A 19,233-nucleotide genomic window follows, 5' to 3' on the forward strand; every position below is an offset into this window, starting at 1 on the left:
ACACTATGGGCAATTTATCATGTTCAATCCACCTAACCTTTGGACTGTGGGACGAAACCGGAGCACCTGGAGGAAACCATCACCTGAGTCGATGGCAAATGTCTTAAAAATGAACAATAAAAAGGGACGTCAAGTCCTTTCAATTCTTAAATGCTATTTCAGCTTCTTTCCATTGAAGCCCCACCATTACCCCCCATTACTCAGTAATGTCTCAAGTAGTTTTAATGGCTGTTTTGCAGACTGAGTCAGTTTGAGATGCCGCTTTGCTAGAGGGAGCACCCAGAAGTAGGCCCATTATATGTATTTAATAAGTAAAAGGTGCATTTTTATTTGTAAGCCTGTTGCTGCTGAATAACCAGCTTTAAAAACACATTGACAGTCTAAATGTATACTGAATGACTGCAACACTCAGCAATGTTGGTTAAATACTTTCTGAGGAGTGCACTTGTGGTTTTCTACAGATTAGATTTGTATGTCTTCTCCTCTCCCCACCAAACAAATAATGCCTCCTTTAAGATAGAGCAGCTAGCATTGCTGCATGCATTTACCATGGACTAACATCACCCAAAAGCATTGTTGTAAAATCCCATCTGGTTCATTAATGTCCTTTAGGGAAGGAAATCTGCCTGGTCTGGCCTATGTGCGACTCCAGACCCACAACAATGCTGTTGACTTTTATTTTTAAACATGGCACGTGACGCGAGGGAAATTATTGATGGTCAACAAATGCCACATCCCATGAAACGAATAAGGGGGAAAGACCATCACCGTTGTAATCTATCTTTCTTGTCTTTTGTGACTTCATTATTTTAAAAGGCCCTCTAAAAGATCAGCAAACCTGATTGCCAGTAAAGTTTTGAGATCTGAGACTGAGTCAAAGTCGTCTTGCAATACGTCAGTGCAATCTTCTCAACAGAAATCCATGCATGGGCATGTTGCAAAAGAGCAGTTGTTCATCAAGCCCACGACACCAAATCTTAAGCGGACGGATTCCTTTGGGTCACGTAAATGTAAGTAACGTCATGCTTCTCCCACCGCTCCTTCCTTGACCCTCAGTTTCATCTGACCTCTCCTGAGTTGGTGAATTGCAGGTCCTTGCTACCCTCTGCATACCTCTCTTTCCCCCCCCATCTCTTTTCCCTCCCGCCCAGCTCAGAACACTTCCCATTCAATTGATAGTATGTGATCTCATAAGTCTTTTGCAAACTGTATGTATTCACAATTGTTTGAAATTAAATCTCTCACTTGCTTTTGTCAATTGCTTAACACAAATCCAAATACTCCCATTTTTAAGTGCTGAATCATTGGTACACCAGAAGTTCAGGAATGATGCCCCCAAATAATCTGACCAAAATTCTCTCTTCCATTCAAAATAATGTTTTATTTTTTTTTGAGGGGGGGGGAATTATTGGTATAATTGGTATACTTTCATGTGCCAATGTGATTTTTGTTTTTTGATTTTTGCTCCTTCACCACCCCCAAAGTTCTTTAATGCCTGCATTTCCTACTCTGCTTCCTCCATCGGGTGGCAAGTTAGCACAGTGGTTAGCAGTGTTGATTCGCAGCGCCTGGGACCCGGGTTTGATTCCTGGCTTGGGTCGCTGTCTGTGCGGAGTCTGCATGTTCTCCCCGTGTCTGCGTGGGTTTCATCCGGCTGTTCCGGTTTCCTCCCACAAGTCCCGAAAGACGTGCTTGTTACGTGAATTGGACATTTTGAATTCTCCCTCTGTGTACCCGAACAGGCGCCGGAGTGTGGCAACTGTTGGCTTTTCACAATAACTTCACTGCAGTGTTAATGTAAGCCTACTTGTGACACTAATAAAGATTATTATCATCAGTGTTTTGGCACTTTTCTGACATTTTTAAATGGCTACCAACCATCCAAATGTATGTGTGGATTTAATTCGCAATATTTTCACATTCCACATCAAACAGTAGATTTTAGTGGTGAGAGGTATTTAAAAATAAGCTTAAAATAAGATCAGCATTAGGTGCACCTACACTGTTCTTTTACCTTGCTGTGAAATTGCAAAACTGAGCTTTAAACAGGTGCTCACGTTATGGCAGACAACCTGGAGATCTGAATGAAAATGAAAATTAGGCACTATTTTGAATATCTCAAGTTCCAAATTTATTTTTTTTGTTGCTTATTGCAGCAATATAGCTGCATTCAGATTTTGCATGCATGCAATCTTTTCAAAGCAGCTTAATAATCCGTAAGCTAGATGATCTCTGCCAGGGATATCCTTGAATTCTGCACCCTTCGGCTAGGAAGGGGGGAGGAAAAAAGAATGATCAACCATTCCGTGTTTTCTGATCGATGACCTAGTCTAGCTTGATATAAAGCTCCTTCTAGCCTCGAGTATGAAGATTAGCTGCATGGGCGAGGTACCGCTGAGCTGCCTGTATTTATGGAACCAGTCGAGCACTAGCACCTTCAGGGAAGCATATTGAAATTAGAAGCTTTATCTGTCAGTGGAGATGAGAACTGAGACTTATGTTCTATGAATGATTAAATTTTTATTGATGCGCATCTCAGTCTCAGTTTGGGAACTTTTTGTGTTAAGTTATCTTCAAGTAATCGGTCCAATATGCGCACTTCAATTGCTGCCGGCTATTGAACTGTAACTATGACTAATAGGTTCAATAACATTGTAAATCTGTAGCAACAGCCCCAATTTACAACTTCAGCAACCTACATGTACCAGCATCAATGGATCATTCAGTTGATAGCACAGGAGAAAAAAATGCTGCTGACTCCAGGGAAATGTCACTCACTTTTTAAAAATATTAGATGGTAGAACAATCTGGTGCAGTTACAGGCACGTGAACAGTTCACTCATCACCTAGTATCTCGATTGACTACACAAAAAAGGATGGAGCATAGCATCTCAGATGCCGAGGGCATGTACATCTAGTTTGTGATTTAACGTGTACTCCAACAATGCAACTTAAGTACGGGGCAAAGATAAATAAAAATCTGAGGTGAATTTTTGAGACCATTTTAATATTAATAATATTTTGGAGGTGATTTATCTATGTTCTTTTAAAAATATCTAATGAATGTGAACCATGTCTGGAACTTGAGTAGTCCAGAAAATGTAGGGGTGACGGGTTCCCTTCTGACGAGGTTCTTAGCGATTCTGTAGCTTTTCATAACTTTTATGAGAGTTGAATTCTGGACCTCTGTGTCCCTGATCCAGTATTGTAGTGTTGGGTATGTGCTTCATTGCTATACTGGAAGTATATGAGAGTGCAGTGGGGGAGGCACTGACTTTGAATCCAGTGTACAAACTAATCCCAATATGGAGTTCCCTGATCTGAGGGAAGACTGGTTGGGTACTTTGCATTCAGTGGAAGTGCATCAGTACTCCGATATCAGGGAGTGGTGTCGCATTGAGAAGGCAGCCTACCTGGATCTTGTTGTGAAGCCAGCATTTGACAATTTATGATTAGATTTCTCTGAGGGCGCATGTGTTTAGTCTCTAAAGACTTCCTCCTTATTAAATCTGTCATTTATATATTAAAGAATTAAGTGCTAGAGATCAAACTAGGGAAGAAAATCGCTGCAGCAGCTCTGGTACTTAATACTGTGCTTTGGTATTCAGCGCTGATTGTTGTGCCTTTTCTTTTGAGGATTTCTATTGGCACTGACAATATTGTATGTACAACTTTTCAGTATTTGTGTTATTTTACTGTGAAAATGTCTATTATTGATTCAGTTCCAATTTTTTAAAATGTTGATCTGGTTCTGTATTTATTTAAAAAAAATATATAATGAACCCAGTGTAATGGTAATTATCGTTAAATTGCAGCTTTTACTGAAGATTCAAATGGATCAAGCACGTGAGTGTTAAGTCCTATTTCTTCGATTTACTCTACGTACATATGGTACAATAAAATAATTCCTTATTTTTTTTGCACTTAATCTTGGTTGTTTATGTTAGTGTCCCCACTTTAAGAAACAAACGGTAGAGATAAAATTACTGAAAGTCAAGTTCCATCACTAATCTCTTTAATTCACCATCTGATTTCTAAAGCATTTCACACTTATTGGGTGATTTTACAGAGCCCAAGTTTCAACCAGGTATGACATTTTCATATATATATTTTATAAATGGCCATGCACTTTTAGTATAAATATGTATTTTAATTGCTTGAGAGAGAGCGCCCCAAACTCCAATACTAGGAACAGTACTGATGGTTACATGGTTAGTGGGAACAGGATAAAACATTTCAGTCATTTATGTCAGAAATGTTGGACGCAATATTCAAATAAATTTGTTGAATAGAATTTTTCTGGTATATCGGTACATGACGGACAACAGTGATTTGACACTATAATTTACACCATAATTATCACCGAGTCCTTCACATGTATTTTATTGGATTCCATTAAGCAGTTAAGCATAACTAACCAACTTGGACCGTTTGCCATGTTACTTTGGTAACCGCTTCCTTTCTAAAATTAAGATGATTTTTGGCATCTGTATTTGCAAATTGTATTTTATCTTGCATTCCAATGCAGTTGAAACTAAGACTTCTGAAGTCCACCAAATGTTGCAATTTCAAAAATATTCTATAGTAAAAATATAATGCCTGGATGCTCATTTGTAGGTAATTAATTTGTATTTTGAGGATGTTAAATTCGGTATATTCCTAGGTTTTCACAATTTCATCCTTGAGGTTTAAACTCTAATTTAATATCCAGTTTTATTCAATGTTGTGGGCTGGAGGGGGAAGAGTGTGGGGGGCAGGGAATTCAGCAGGCGCGGATTTACTATTGGCTTCAGTGTATTTTGGGGAGGCAGAGGACAATAACTTTGCATTTCCACTCCTGGTGGCTGCTCATAAAAGTGTCTTGCTGGACGGCACGGCGGCACAGTGGTTAGCACTGCTGCCTCACGCTACCGAGGACCTGGGCTCGATCCTGGCCCCGGGTCACTGTCCGTATCTGCATGCGTCTCACCCTCACAACCCGAAGATGTGCAAGTTAGATGGATTGGCCACGCTAAATTGCCCCTTAATTGGAAAAATAGAATTGGCACAAAAGAAAATCTAAAAACTGTTTTATAAAAAAAAAAGTGTCTTGTTGAAAGTGCACTTCTCCACAGCCAATGACTATTTGATTGACATGTCTGTGATGCTAATTATTGTGGGGCAGCTTGTCTGTACTCTGTCTAAATGTGAAAGCCCATGGGACACAGGGCAATGTGACAAACTGGATAAAAAGTTGACTTAGTAAGAATAATGGTCGATGACTGCCCTGGTGAATGGAAAATTGTTTCAAGTGGTGTTCCACAGGGCTTGGTGTTGGAATCCTCACTGTTTGTGTTATATATTAACGATTTGGACTTGAACGTTTGGGACATGATTGGGAAATTTGCAGATGACACAAAGATTGGCCGAATAGTGGACAGTGTAGAGGATAGCTATAATCGTCAAAACGATATGGATAGATTGGTGGAGTGGGCGATAAAATGGCAGAAGGAATTTAACACCGAGAAGTGTGAGGTCATGCATTTAGAAAGGCAAACAGTTGCAGGGAGTAAACAATAAATGGTAATATACTAAGAGGGGTAGATGAAGTGAGATCTTGGTGTACAGGTACACCAGTCCCTAAAGGCAGCAGTTCAAGTAGACAAGGTTGTTAAGAACAAAAGAGAAAATGCTGTAAAATCTCAGCAAGTCTGCCAGCATCTGTAGAGAGAGAAAAGAGCTAACGTTTCGAGTCCGATGACTCTTTGTCAAATGACAAAGAGTCATCGGACTCGAAACGTTAGCTCTTTACTCTCCCTACAGAGGCTGCCAGATTTGCTGCGATTTTCCAGCATTTTCTCTTTTGTTTCAGATTCCAGCATCCGCAGTAATTTCCTTTTATCCAAGGTTGTTAAGAAAGCATATGGAATGCTCTCCTTCATTGGCAGAGATATAGAATATAAAAGTAAGGATCTAGTGTTAGAATTGTATAAAACACTGAGGCCACAACTGGAATATTGTGTACAGTTCTGGTCGCCACATTACAGGAAGGACGGTATTGTTCTGGAGAGAGGCCAGAAGAGGTTTACAGGAATGTTGCCAGGGCTAGCAAAGTGGCTACAAGGATAGGTTGGGGTTATTTCCCTTGGAACAAAGGTGGCTGAGGGGTGACTTAATTGAGGTGTACAAAATTATGAGGGGAAGAGATAGTGAACAGGATAAAATTGTTTCCCTTGGTGGAGAATTCTAGAACCAGTGGACATAGATTCGGGACATTTGGAAAATCTTTTTTCGCAGAGGGTCGTGGGAGTCTGGAATTCTCTGCGCGAGTTGGTGGTGGAGGCAGAGACCTTAAACCATTTTTAAAAGGCACCTTAAGTGCTCTTAGCCACAGGGCTATGGACTGGATGCTGGAAGGTGGGATTAGAAAGGACACCTGGGTGTCCTCAGGCTGGCATGGACAAGATGGGCCAAATGGCCTCCTGTGCTGTAATTTTTCTATGATTCTAATTTGCATATACAATGGTGTCTCACATGAGGTACTAGAGGGTGACTGAACACCTAAAACCCAGCGTTGTTTTTTTTTCTTTCCAGGTTGCTTAAGAGCTCAAAAAGTGTGCCGAATCTGAGTGATTCGCGAAATGTGTTCACTACACAAAAGTCACCCTTGCCTACAACACCTTATCTGAGACCCGCATCAACGCACACTCCAAAGCATAGATTGAGCCAATGTGACACATTTCAACGTATTACACCAAAACCACGTGCTGCTTCTCAAAGCACATCTCTCAAGAATGGTAAGTTTTACAGTTCCGGGTACTACCTACTATTTTCTCTTTGTGTGGTCTGCAAATATCAAGTAAAAGTTACGGTCTTTTGAATCGGGGATCTTCCCATTCAGTTATAACATCAACTGGGATCATAAATAAATTCAATACACCAGCCTACACTGCTTTCTGTGGGAGAGAATTTCACAGACTAACGACCATCTGGGGGCATCATTCATTCCAAATCAGTTCAAAACTGTTCCTCCTTGTACAGGAATTCCTGCCTGATTTTTGTTTTATTTCAGATGAGATGATGTTGGAACTATTAAAATTTGCTTCCCCGTGTCTGCGTGGGTCTCAACCCTCACACCTCAAAGATGTGCAGGTTGGGTGGATTGGCCGTGCTAAATTGTCCCTTAATTGGAGAAAAATATAATTGGGTACTCTAAATTTTAAATAAATAAAATTAAAAAACATAAACTGTGTCTTGAGGCAAGTTTTTATGATTTAAAAAAAGGTGACATCTGGTGTGATGGTATGTAAATAGAAAAAGTTGCACGTGTGACTTCTAGTTAGTATGTTAGATTTTACTGAAGTTATTGCAGCAGTCTTTGATGTATTTAGAGCCTGCTGACAGCAAGAGTGCAGTATACTAATTTATTCTATCTTATTTACAGTACATAAAGAAGAAAGCAAAGTATTAGACATGTAAGTATTCAAAGTGGTATTCTGGTTTCTCTGTTAATGCCACCTGCTTGTTACTAAATTGGTTGTTGAGTCCGTAATTAACAGTACTTCTTTAATGCACGATGAAGCTTTTTCTTCATGAAGCCAGCTGTATCAGCTCTATATAGTTTAAATTAGGGAGGTAATAGGTCGGCTTCCTCAAGATAACACAACTGGCACTTGCACAAACAGTTTGAAATGTAATGCAAGAAGTTGTAAAGTTATTTGCAGATGTACGACGACATGCACTTCAAGAATCTTTTGGAATTTTAAATTTATTTATTTAAAATTTAGAGTACCAAATTATTTTTAAAAAATCTTTTTATTGGCATTTTCAAAATTATAAACATTGTTGATCGTTTTCATTTATTGAACAGTCACAAAGGTTCCTTCTTGGGTTTCTCTATTTACAATCTGTTGCCGTCTGGCTGGCTCAGCTGACACTCTTCCCTATTCCCCACTTCCCCCCTCCAGCTCCTTTCTCTTTGACCTCTCCCCTTCCCTTCCCATCTTTTTCAATGTTGTTCCCCATTTTTTCTTGCTGGGTTTTGCTACCTTGCCTTGTGCCCCTCACTCCCCGGTTCTCCCTCGCTTTCCTCTCTCCTATCTTGTCCTGGCTTCTTCCCCCTGGCTACTGGCTATTTATTTATTTATTTATGTGTTGGCCACAAACAGATCTCCGAATAGTCGGGTGAATGGCTCCCATGTTTTGTGGAAGCCATCTTCCGACCCACGAATGGTGAATTTGATTTTCTCCATTTGGAGAAATTCTGTAAGGTCGGACAGCCAGTCTGCAGCTTTAGGTGGTGCTGCTGATTGCAAACCAAGCAGGATTCTACAGCAGCCGATCAGGGAGGCAAAGGCAAGGGCGTCCGCCCTCCTTCCCATGAAGAGATCTGGCTGGTCTGATACCCCGAAGACTGCCACTTTCGGGCATGGCTCCACCCTCATCCCCACCACTTTGGACATTGCCTCGAAGAAGGCTGTCCAGTACCCAGCAAGTCTGGGGCAAGACCAAACATGTGGGCGTGGTTGGCCGGGCCTCCTTGGCACCGTTCGCATCTATCCTCCACCTCCAGGAAGAACCTGCTCATTCGGTTTCTGGTCATGTGGGCTCTATGTACCACTTTTAGCTGCGTTAGGTTGAGTCTCGCGCATGTAGAGGTGGAGTTGACCCTGTGCAGTGCTTCGTTCCAGAGTCCCCACCCTATTTTGAACCCCAGGTCTTCCTCCCATTTCCTCCTCATCGTGTCCAGTTTGGTGTTGGCCCTCTCTAGCAGTCGTTCATATATGTCACCTCAGTTCCCTCTGCCTGAGATGTCTGCGTCTAGTAGCTCTTCTAATAGTGTCTGTTGTGGTGGTCACGGGTATGTCCTTGTCACCCAATAATTTTTTGATCCCAAGATTCTTTTGGAAAAGCAGGGAATGTGAAGAGAATACTACAAAAATGTGGTGCTCTCCCCTGAAATATGCGTACTTTATCAAAGAACAAAGAACAATACAGCACAGGAACAGGCCCTTCGCCCCTCCAGACCTGTACCAGTCATGATACCAACCTTTGCCAAAACCCTCAGCACTTCCTTGTGCCGTATCCCTCTGTACCCATCCTATCCATGTGTTTATCAAGATGACTTGCACACCATTAATGTATCTGCTTCCACAACCTCTCCTGGCAATGCGTTCCAGGCACTTACTACCCTCTGTGTTTATTAAAAAAAAACCCAAAAAAAACCTGCCCTGCAGATCTCCTCTAAACATTGCCCCATGGGCCTTAAACCTATGCCCCCTGATGACTAGGAAAGTGTGCCTACCCATCCACTCTATCCATGCCCCTCATAACCTTGTGGATCTCTTATCAGGTCACTTCTCAAACTCCATCTTTCCAATGAAAAGTCTGAGTCTATTCAGCCTCTCCATGTAGCTGACACCCTACTGACCAGGTAACATCCTGGTAAACCTCCTCTGCACCCTCTCCAAAGCCTCCACTTTCTTCTGGTAGTGTGGCGACCAGAATTGTGCGTAATATTCCAAGTGCTGCCGTACCAAGATTCTGTACAACTATAGCATGACTTGCCATTTTTATACTCTATGTCCCGTCCAATGAAGGCAAGCATTCCGTCTGCTTTCTTGGTGCCTTTTGAATGTTATCAATTGATCTCTTAAGTCAGAAAAATAGCTGACATATATACCAGTATATTTGTTCAATTATTTTGTGTGGATACGGAGCTCAGATATTTTTGTGGCATTTGATTTTTATCACATCGACTATAAGCAGTTTAATTAGCAGTAGACTCCTCAACATAAAACTGTTTTGAATTTGCACTTGGCTTAGTGTTTTGCTGTCCCTGCAGTTCTCTGAACTCGCAGCGAAGATGACAGTCTTACTGACATATTTTATGAGGCTCCTGCGAGTAAGAAAAACAATTTCATAAATCAGTCTTCCAAACGATGCTAAATTTTGTCCTTGTCAAGCATTGAGGTGATCATTACTGGGGGCGGGGTGGAACTTTTTATTGCACTAGCACCAAGTGTTCCTAAATAATATGTAGCGATATTTTGGTACAACTGGCTTCTTCACACCCCATAAGACATACAAGCAGAAATAGGCCGTTTGCCCATCAGGTCTGCTCTGCCATTCAATCATGCCTGATATGTTTCTCATCCCCATTCTCCTGCCTTCTCCCCATACCCCTGATCCCCTTATTAATCAAGAACCTATATATCTCTGTCTTAAAGACACTCGGTGATTTGGCCTCCACAGCCTTCTGTGGCAAAGAGTTCCACAGATTCACCACCCTCTGGCTGAAGAAATTCCTCCTCGCCTCAGTTTTAAAGGATCGTCCCTTTTAGTCTGAGGCTGTGCCCTCAGGTTTTAGTTTTTCCTACCTCTACTTGCCAGTAAATCAAGTCTAATGATGGTTACCCTTTCAGTCAATCAAAAATTGCATTCCTTCCCTTTCTCCTTCAACAGCACTGTTTTCCACTCTGGTAATACAAAACTGAGCAATTTTTGTTTGCAGAATCTTTTTGGTCCCCGCTGGTTAATGGACTGGTTAAACCTATTTAAGCTGCCACCGCATGGACTGCAGTAGTTCAAGAAGGCAGCTCATCACCATTTTCTCAAGGGAAATTAGGGATGGCCAACAAATGCTGGCCTAGCCAGCGAGGCCAACTTCCAGTGAAAATGAATTGGGTTGGAAAGTAAGTGCTGATGAGGATGCAAAGATGCTGCACAGGGATTTGGTCAAATTTGGTAAGTGGCAGGAGCACGGCAGGTTGAATACAAAGTATGAAATCATCCATTTTAGTTGCAAAAATGAAAAAACTAGATTTTTTGAATGGTGGTTTGAGGGGGGGGGGGAAGAAGAAGGAGAGAAAGGGGGGGGGGAAGGAAGGTTGAAGGGATAGAATTATTTGTGTTCAGAAGGACCTGGTTGCCCCTGTATGTGAATCACAGGAAATAACATGCAGATACGACAAACAATTGGAAAGGCAAATGGTATGTTAGCTTTTGCTACAAGACATTGGAATAGAAGAGTAAAAATGGTCTTCCTCCAATTATATAGGACATTGTTGAGGCCGGCCCTGGAGTATTGAATGCAGTTTTGGTCTCCTTGTGTAAGAAAGGACATACTGCATTTGAGGGGGTGCAATGAATGCTCTTCACATTGCAAACTAGGTTGATGTTCCTTGGAGTTAAAAGAATGGGAGCTTACCTAATTGAAACGTGCAAAATTTTTAAGGAGCTTTACGGATGAGATGCTGAGAAAATCTTACCCCTGTTTGTGGAATCTAGAACATTGGGTGACAGTCTTGTTCTATTTAGTACTAAGATTAGGAGATAGCCTTTAATTCTGGCCCCTTTTGAATGCCCAATTTTATTTCCTCTACCATTGGTGACCCAGTTTTTGAATGGTCTTCCAAAAGAACCTCTTCACCTCTCTCTTCTTTTAAAAGAAGTTCAATCAAAGAGGTAGGTTTTAGCCATCGCTCCACTGTAGCCTTATGTGGCTTGCAACCTAATTTTGCTTTATAATACTTCTATGAAGTACCTTGGGGTGTTTTATTACATTTAAAAGTTGTTACATATGTTGTTTACCTGTGATCTCCATGAATTAACAAAATAATGCTGCTTTGTTCCATTTCATTATTGTATATAAAAATCAAATCCTTTTGGAATAAGCACAAATTCTGATGAAAAGTTAATATTTTGCGTTTTGATCTTGTCTGCTGTCATAGTGATACCATTGAATGCATCTAAATACGGTTATCAGTATGCCATGGCGCAAACGTAAGCCAAAGTTTCCCAATCTTATTTGGTTATTGTAATGTATCTGTAAAATTTCAGATACTTTTGACCAGTTTGCTTACTCAAAAATTTTACCTTGGTGTCTTTATGAACGTGGAGAACAAACCACCAGTTCAAATTCAACAATATTTATTTAACATAATGAATCCTTAAATTACCCACAAAATACACTAGAGGTACCCAAGATAAGTGAATACTACCCACAAAGGTGGTTTGGTAGGGCTCTGGATTTGATCACTGCGTTTCTTTGGTCCGTCTTCACGAAGGTGATTCATGCTGGTAGTTAATTCCCCCCTCTCTTCCTTCCTCCCCCTTCCCTCTTCCTTCCTTCCTCCCCCTTCTCTCTTCCGTCCTCCCCCTTCTCTCTTCCTTCCTCTCCCTTCCCTCTTCCTTCCTTCCTCCCCCTTCTCTCTTCCGTCCTCCCCCTTCTCTCTTCCTTCCTCCCCCTTCCCTCTTCCTTCCTTCCTCCCCCTTCCCTCTTCCTTCCTTCCTCCCCTTCTCCCTTCCTTCCTTCCTCCCCCTTCTCTCTTCCGTCCTCCCCCCTTCTCTCTTCCGTCCTCCCCCCTTCTCTCTTCCGTCCTCCCCCCTTCTCTCTTCCGTCCTCCCCCCTTCTCTCTTCCGTCCTCCCCCCTTCTCTCTTCCGTCCTCCCCCCTTCTCTCTTCCGTCCTCCCCCCTTCTCTCTTCCGTCCTCCCCCCTTCTCTCTTCCGTCCTCCCCCCTTCTCTCTGCCGTCCTCCCCCCTTCTCCCTGCCGTCCTCCCCCCTTCTCCCTGCCGTCCTCCCCCCTTCTCTCTTCCGTCCTCCCCCCTTCTCTCTTCCGTCCTCCCCCCTTCTCTCTTCCGTCCTCCCCCCTTCTCTCTTCCGTCCTCCCCCCTTCTCTCTTCCGTCCTCCCCCCTTCTCTCTTCCGTCCTCCCCCCCTTCTCTCTTCCGTCCTCCCCACTTCTCTCTTCCGTCCTCCCCCCTTCTCTCTTCCGTCCTCCCCCCTTCTCTCTTCCGTCCTCCCCCCTTCTCTCTTCCGTCCTCCCCCCTTCTCTCTTCCGTCCTCCCCCCCTTCTCTCTTCCGTCCTCCCCCCTTCTCTCTTCCGTCCTCCCCCCTTCTCTCTTCCGTCCTCCCCCCTTCTCTCTTCCGTCCTCCCCCCTTCTCTCTTCCGTCCTCCCCCCTTCTCTCTTTCCGTCCTCCCCCCTTCTCTCTTCCGTCCTCCCCCCTTCTCTCTTCCGTCCTCCCCCCTTCTCTCTTCCGTCCTCCCCCCTTCTCTCTTCCGTCCTCCCCCCTTCTCTCTTCCGTCCTCCCCCCTTCTCTCTTCCGTCCTCCCCCCTTCTCTCTTCCGTCCTCCCCCCTTCTCTCTTCCGTCCTCCCCCCTTCTCTCTTCCGTCCTCCCCCCCTTCTCTCTTCCGTCCTCCCCCCTTCTCTCTTCCGTCCTCCCCCCTTCTCTCTTCCGTCCTCCCCCCTTCTCTCTTCCGTCCTCCCCCCTTCTCTCTTCCGTCCTCCCCCCTTCTCTCTTCCGTCCTCCCCCCTTCTCTCTTCCGTCCTCCCCCCTTCTCTCTTCCGTCCTCCCCCCTTCTCTCTTCCGTCCTCCCCCCTTCTCTCTCCCGTCCTCCCCCCTTCTCTCTCCCGTCCTCCCCCCCTTCTCTCTTCCAAGTCGCCTCCCATGCTGCCGATAGGCCAGGATTCTATGAGTGCCTACTTTTATCCCCCTTTGGCTTCACGCCCTTTTCCCACTTGCTGTGGCTTTTTGCCAATGGGGTATTGAGAGGGGGTTTAGTGTCCAATGATCCGATTGATGCCCGATTGACTGGTCACCTGCGCCCGCCCCAGGTGTCCATCTCCAGTGGTGTTATTCGCACGTGCACCGTTGCCAAATAAGGTGACGGTGGGAACTCTAGATGCCCGAGGGTCTGGCCCGGCATTTGCTTTCAACAATAGATCGATTATCTCTTGATGGCCGATTGACAGGGTTGGTCCGGGCATGGCTTGGCAGCCTGTCTGACTTTTAGTGTATTTAAACATGGCCAGTTCAAATGCCCGTGAGGCTCTGCTCGAGTGCCTATGGCTTGTTTTAAAATACCCAATTCTTTAATTTAAAATGACCAATTTTAATCAGGCCTAAGAGCTAAGCCACGGTAAGTTACCACAGTATGTTAATCTGCATAATGGCAGTCGCAAATGTGTAATCGGCAGAATATTGCCCTCTTCACCCAGTGCCATGTAGCTCAAAGTACTTTCCAAGAGCTCAAGTTTGTAAAGACAAAGTCTGTAATTCTATTGCTGGGTATTTTGTTGGAATACTATCATTTCACATACATACCCTTGCATTTCACTGAAATTGTAGTGATAGATTCATAGAATTTATACTGCAGAAGGTCATTCGGCCCATCGAGTCTGCACCGACCCTTGGGCAGCACTATGCATTTCTAGACTTTTAAATCCTTATTTAAGTGCCATCTTATCTCTAAAATTATTATTTGTTAGTGAATTAATAGTTTGGGCTTTGATAGGTTAGCTTTTGTTTTTTTTTTCCCCACAGAGGGTCTTCTATGGAGGAGCATAGTGGGAAGGCAAAAGGTAAGACGAAGTTATTTTTATGATAAACCTGTGGATAAGTATTTGGTGTGCCTGAGACCATTCATAAAGATGTTGTAAAATATTTATTAATACCTTGATACTGACCCTTTCCATGTCTGAATTCTGAATATTGCAGCCAGAAGGAGCAGATTGAGGAGTTATAAGATAACAAATAGGAGCTGGAGAAGGCTTTTCAGGTCCTCGAGCCAACCTGGCTGATTGTGGTAATAAATGCTGGCCTAGCCAGCGATGCCCACATCCCGTAAATGAATATTTTAACAACTCCATTTTACTGCCTGTCTTCTCCCTCCCCCCATAATCCATGCCAATCAAACATCTGTATAACTTGGCTTTAAATATATTTCAAGAGCCAGGCGTTGCTGCTCTTTAGTAGAGTGTTCTAAAGACCAACAACTCTCAGGCCGAAGAAATTCCTTTTCCTCTCCATCTTATTTTTAATTGTGACCCTTAATTCAAGATTTCACCACGAGAGAAAGCATCCTTTCACCATTTACCCTGTGAATCACAGAATTCCCACAGTATGGAAGGAGGCCATTCGGCCCATTGAGTTGGCACAGACCTTTTGAAAGAGCACTCTCTACCCATGTCCCACTCACCATCCGCCCCCCCCTACCTAACCCGTACATTCCTGGACACTAAGGGGCAATTTAGCATGGGCAATTCCTCTAACCCGCACATCTTTGGACTGCGGGAGGAAACCATCGCATCCGGAGGAAACCCAGGCATACGTGGGGAGAACGTGCAAACTCCACACGTTAACTGATCCAAGGCTGGAATTGAACTGGCGTCCCTGGTGCTGTGTGGCAGCAGTGCTAACCACTGAGCCACCGTGCCACCCCCTCAGAATAATTTGTTTAAGTGAGATCACCAGTCATTCTTCTAAACTCCATTGAGTACGGGCCCAACTTGTTCAACCTTCTCGTAAGACAAACCCTTAGCCCCTGGATTCAGCGTAATGAACCTTCTCTGAACTTCTTCCAATTGAAGTATATTCCAAAAACATACATGGTATTCTAGGTGAGTTTGTAGAGGGTGGTAATCTGCAGATTAAACTCTGCATTTGTCTGTGCTATAGCGTTGAAATTATGCAGATTGTTTGGGTGAAGAGAAACAAAAGGGATCCTTAAGATTTGGTCTTGCAATTTTCAGAAGTACCACTCCATCGTGTTGCGCCCATCCCTGCTATGCAATTGTACATCATCCACATGTATTATGAAGCATGTACTTTTCTTTTAACTTGGGGAGGGGCAGGGTGCTAATTATTAAAATCTGATAGAAAACTGATATAGTGCTATGGTGCAGTTGAGCTATTGAAATAGTTTCCCATACCTCGCAGGTGCTCGAGCAGTACAGTCGCGATTTCGCGAAGCTGCAGCCATGAAAAAGAAAGTGGTCGTTAAGGTAAGAGGTGTGACATCTTTCTTCCTAATTAGTTCTAATGTTAGTTATGTAAAACACAAATCTGTATGAGACTAAATAATAATAATCGCTAATTGTCACAAGGAGGCTTCAATTAAGTTACTGTGAAAAGCCCCTAGTCGCCACATTCCGGCGCCGGAACGGGAATTGAACCTGCGCTGCTGGCCGCCTTCTGCACTATAAGACAGCTATTTAGCCCAGTGTGCTAAATCTATGTGTTAGTTCAGAGGGCGAACTATGGGTTATTAGTCATTTGTTTTTCTTTTTTGGATGAGGGAGGGAAGTTTGGTCATATCCTTGTTTCCTGTTCTGTGGATTAAAAATCTGTTGTTGGTCTGATTTTTCTGGTGGTCTTGATCATGTGTCCTAATTTCACCTTGTGTGTCTTGCTGTCAGATTTTGCTTTATATTTGTGTGAAGCATTTTGGACATTTTATTGCTCTAAATGTGCTATACCTGCTGCTTCCATTCCCCAGCAGTGGTGTGTCCGTCTCCATTGATGTCAACAAATATTCCCAAAGGGAAGTCTGATGAAGCCTTTAAGAAATTTCGGCGAAAGGACATTAGCAGTGACACTGCTGAGCTGCCAGCTCTGCGATTGGGCTGGTGGCTCTGGAGAGTGGTGTGGTGCAGGGCCATGCCCTCAATTGGACGATAGCTCTGGCAATGGCCTGTTAAATGTCTGCCCCTGGCAAAATGCCACTCTGGCGTTCTGTTCTGCCTGCCAGAGTGGTTGCTTTCACCCCAGGCTCCACAGGGCCTCTGCCCAAAGGGTCAGGCCCCCTGGACTCTGCTGCACTCGCTGATCTCAGCTGGGGTGACTGTCAGACTGCAGCAATTGGTCTCCATGCCTCAGAGTAATGGAAGAGAAAAATCACAACTCTCTGCCCCTCTTCACCTCCTTATGTTCTGATTTATAAACAGTGCCCCTCCTCCTCCCCACCCCCTGTGGAAGTATTTGTGTGAATTAACACATGAAGAATGATCACAATGACAAGTTGCTGCAAGATAAATGATTGGTATGGAACTGGATCCCAACAATGAGTGAAAATATCTGGTAAAGAGAGAGAGGTTGCAGCAGAACCAGGGAGTTAATTTAGTCCCAAATTTACCGATGTATCAGTAGAATGCATTGGGCAAAGGGATATTATAAAATAGTTTTGAGTGGCTCCTGTAAATGCCAGGTTAACCTGAACTCTTGTTTTTTGAATAGGATCATGAGAAAAGTTCAGGATCTGGGCTAAAACGTAAGTGACTGTAGCCAATTGATCAATAATTCAAACAATCACCAAGCAAAAAAAAAAAAGACTTTAATGGTCGATGTTACTATTGGGAATCTGATTTTCCTGTTGCACTTCTTCAGTTCGAAGTAACCAAGTTTTTATTAATTCGCAGAATGGGGGCATTATTTATCACTTTACTTTTTATTTTGTTTTTCTTTCCACACAAACACTGTCTTGCATGAAGCACCAGGCAGATGCTATTGCCTTGCGTTTGCATGAACCGTTACAGGTATTGGAGGCAAAAAGCTGCACCTATTCTCCCTCTGCATTCCCACACTCGCCTTTTTCCCAAATTCTGGACACCATTTACACTCCACTCCTTTTGGAATCACTGTCAGTAAGTCCAGTTTATTTTTATAAAACCATTTGAGCCATACCCAAATTAGAAAATAGAAACAGGAGGGAGGCCATTTGCCCTTTTGAGCCTGCTCTGCCATTCATTATGGTCATGGCTGACCATCCAACTCCCAAGCCTAATCCCTTTCGCCCAAATGCTATATATTTTTTTTAACTTAAGGGGCAATTTAGCATGGCCAATCCACCTACCCTGCATATCTTTGGGTTGTGGGGATGAGACCCACGCAAACACAGGCACGGGCAGCATGGTAGCACAGTGGGTAGCACTGTGGCTTCACAGCGCCAGGGTCCACGGTTTGATTCCTGGCTGGGTCACTATCTGTGCGGAGTCTGCACGTTCTCCCCGTGCCTGCGTGGGTTTTTTCCGGGTGCTCCGATTTCCTCCCACTAGTCACGAAAGACGTGCTGTTAGGTAATTTGGACATTCTGAATTCTCCCTCCTGTATACCCGAACAGGCGCTGGAATGTGGCGACTAGGGGCTTTTCACAGTAACGCCATTGCAATGTAAACCTACTTGTGACAATAAAGATTATTATTCAGAATATTCAAACTCCATACGGACAATGACCCGGGGCTGGGATTGAACCCAGGTCCTCAGTGCCGTGAGGCAGCAGTGCTAACCACTCCGCCACCTTGCCGCCCCTCAAGTGCCATATCTAACTGCTTCTTGAAAAGATGCAATGTTTTGGCCTCAACTACTGCCTGTGTTTAGCCTCAACTAATTCCTGTGGTAACTAATTCCACAGCCTCACCACTGTGGATAAAGAAATTTCTCCTGATCTCAGTCCTAAATGGCCTACCCTGTATCCTCGAACTATAACCCCTGGTTCTGGACATCCCCACCATCAGGAGCATCCTTCTTTCATTTACCCTGTCTAGTCTTGTTAGAATTTGAAAAAATGAAAATCGCTTATTGTCACGAGTAGGCTTCAATGAAGTTACTGTGAAAAGCCCCCAGTCGACACATTCCGGCGCCTGTCCGGGAAGTCTGGTACCGGAATTTTATACGACTCTATGCAATCCCTCCTCATTCTTCTGAACTCCAGCGAATAACAATCGTTTTTTTTTTTAAATTTAGTGTACCTAATTCATTTTTTCCAATTAAGAGGCAATTTAGCGTGACCAACCTACCCTGCACATCTTTGGGTTGTGAGGGCGAAACCCACGCAAACACAGGGCGAATGTGCAAACTCCACACGGACAGTGACCCAGAGCCGGGATCGAACCCGGGACCTCGGCGCCGTGAGGCAGCAATGCTACCCACTGCGCCACCATGCAGCCCTTCAGCGAATACAATCCTAACTGCCTCGATTTCTCCTCGTATGTTAGTCCTGCCATCCCAGACACCCAAGGCCAGAATTGAACCCGGGCCCTTGGTGTTATGAGACAGTAGTGCTAACCACTGTGCCATCATGCCGCCCTATTGATATGTTCTTATTTGTATCAACAGGTCTAAACGTAAAGAAAAAGTTTTCGGACCTCCACTCTACAGTGCTTGAAGAAAGTGCGCTTTTGCCATCTCTAAACTGGGATCTGTCAGTCATGAAACGTAAGATTTTCCCCTTCTGTCCAGACCAGAGTTCTTTTCAATTTTTCATCCTTTCCCTGTAAATATTTTGCGGAATAGAAAAAAAATCTCCATCTTAAAGTACATTTTTAAGATGGGTATGGTCGGCCTTGACTGTTGAAAATTGTCTGAGGGACTAAATTTAATTTGTGTCAAAATTAATTAGCCTAATAGTTACAAGATAGCAAGAGTTCCGAGTAGTGTTTTTGGTGTTTTCATTCACTGACACCTTGTGTACTGG

The 19,233-nt window shown here is 43.6% G+C and overlaps 1 protein-coding gene across 5 annotated transcripts in view; it reads left to right on the forward strand.

The window, feature by feature from the left end:
• Positions 1-19,233, forward strand: part of haus8 (HAUS augmin like complex subunit 8) — a 54,838-nt gene that overhangs the window by 3,372 nt on the left and 32,233 nt on the right. For all 5 annotated transcript variants that reach the window (XM_038777421.1, XM_038777423.1, XM_038777422.1 and 2 more), the window contains exons 2-9: positions 817-1,010; positions 3,816-3,846; positions 6,574-6,776; positions 7,424-7,454; positions 14,307-14,344; positions 15,702-15,766; positions 16,998-17,031; positions 18,876-18,974. In XM_038777421.1, the coding sequence (XP_038633349.1) occupies positions 817-1,010; positions 3,816-3,846; positions 6,574-6,776; positions 7,424-7,454; positions 14,307-14,344; positions 15,702-15,766; positions 16,998-17,031; positions 18,876-18,974 (695 nt within the window). The remainder of the gene's footprint in view (positions 1-816; positions 1,011-3,815; positions 3,847-6,573; positions 6,777-7,423; positions 7,455-14,306; positions 14,345-15,701; positions 15,767-16,997; positions 17,032-18,875; positions 18,975-19,233) is intronic.

Source organism: Scyliorhinus canicula, chromosome 18 (assembly GCF_902713615.1).
Source record: "Scyliorhinus canicula chromosome 18, sScyCan1.1, whole genome shotgun sequence".
Classification (NCBI taxonomy): Eukaryota; Metazoa; Chordata; class Chondrichthyes; order Carcharhiniformes; family Scyliorhinidae; genus Scyliorhinus; species Scyliorhinus canicula.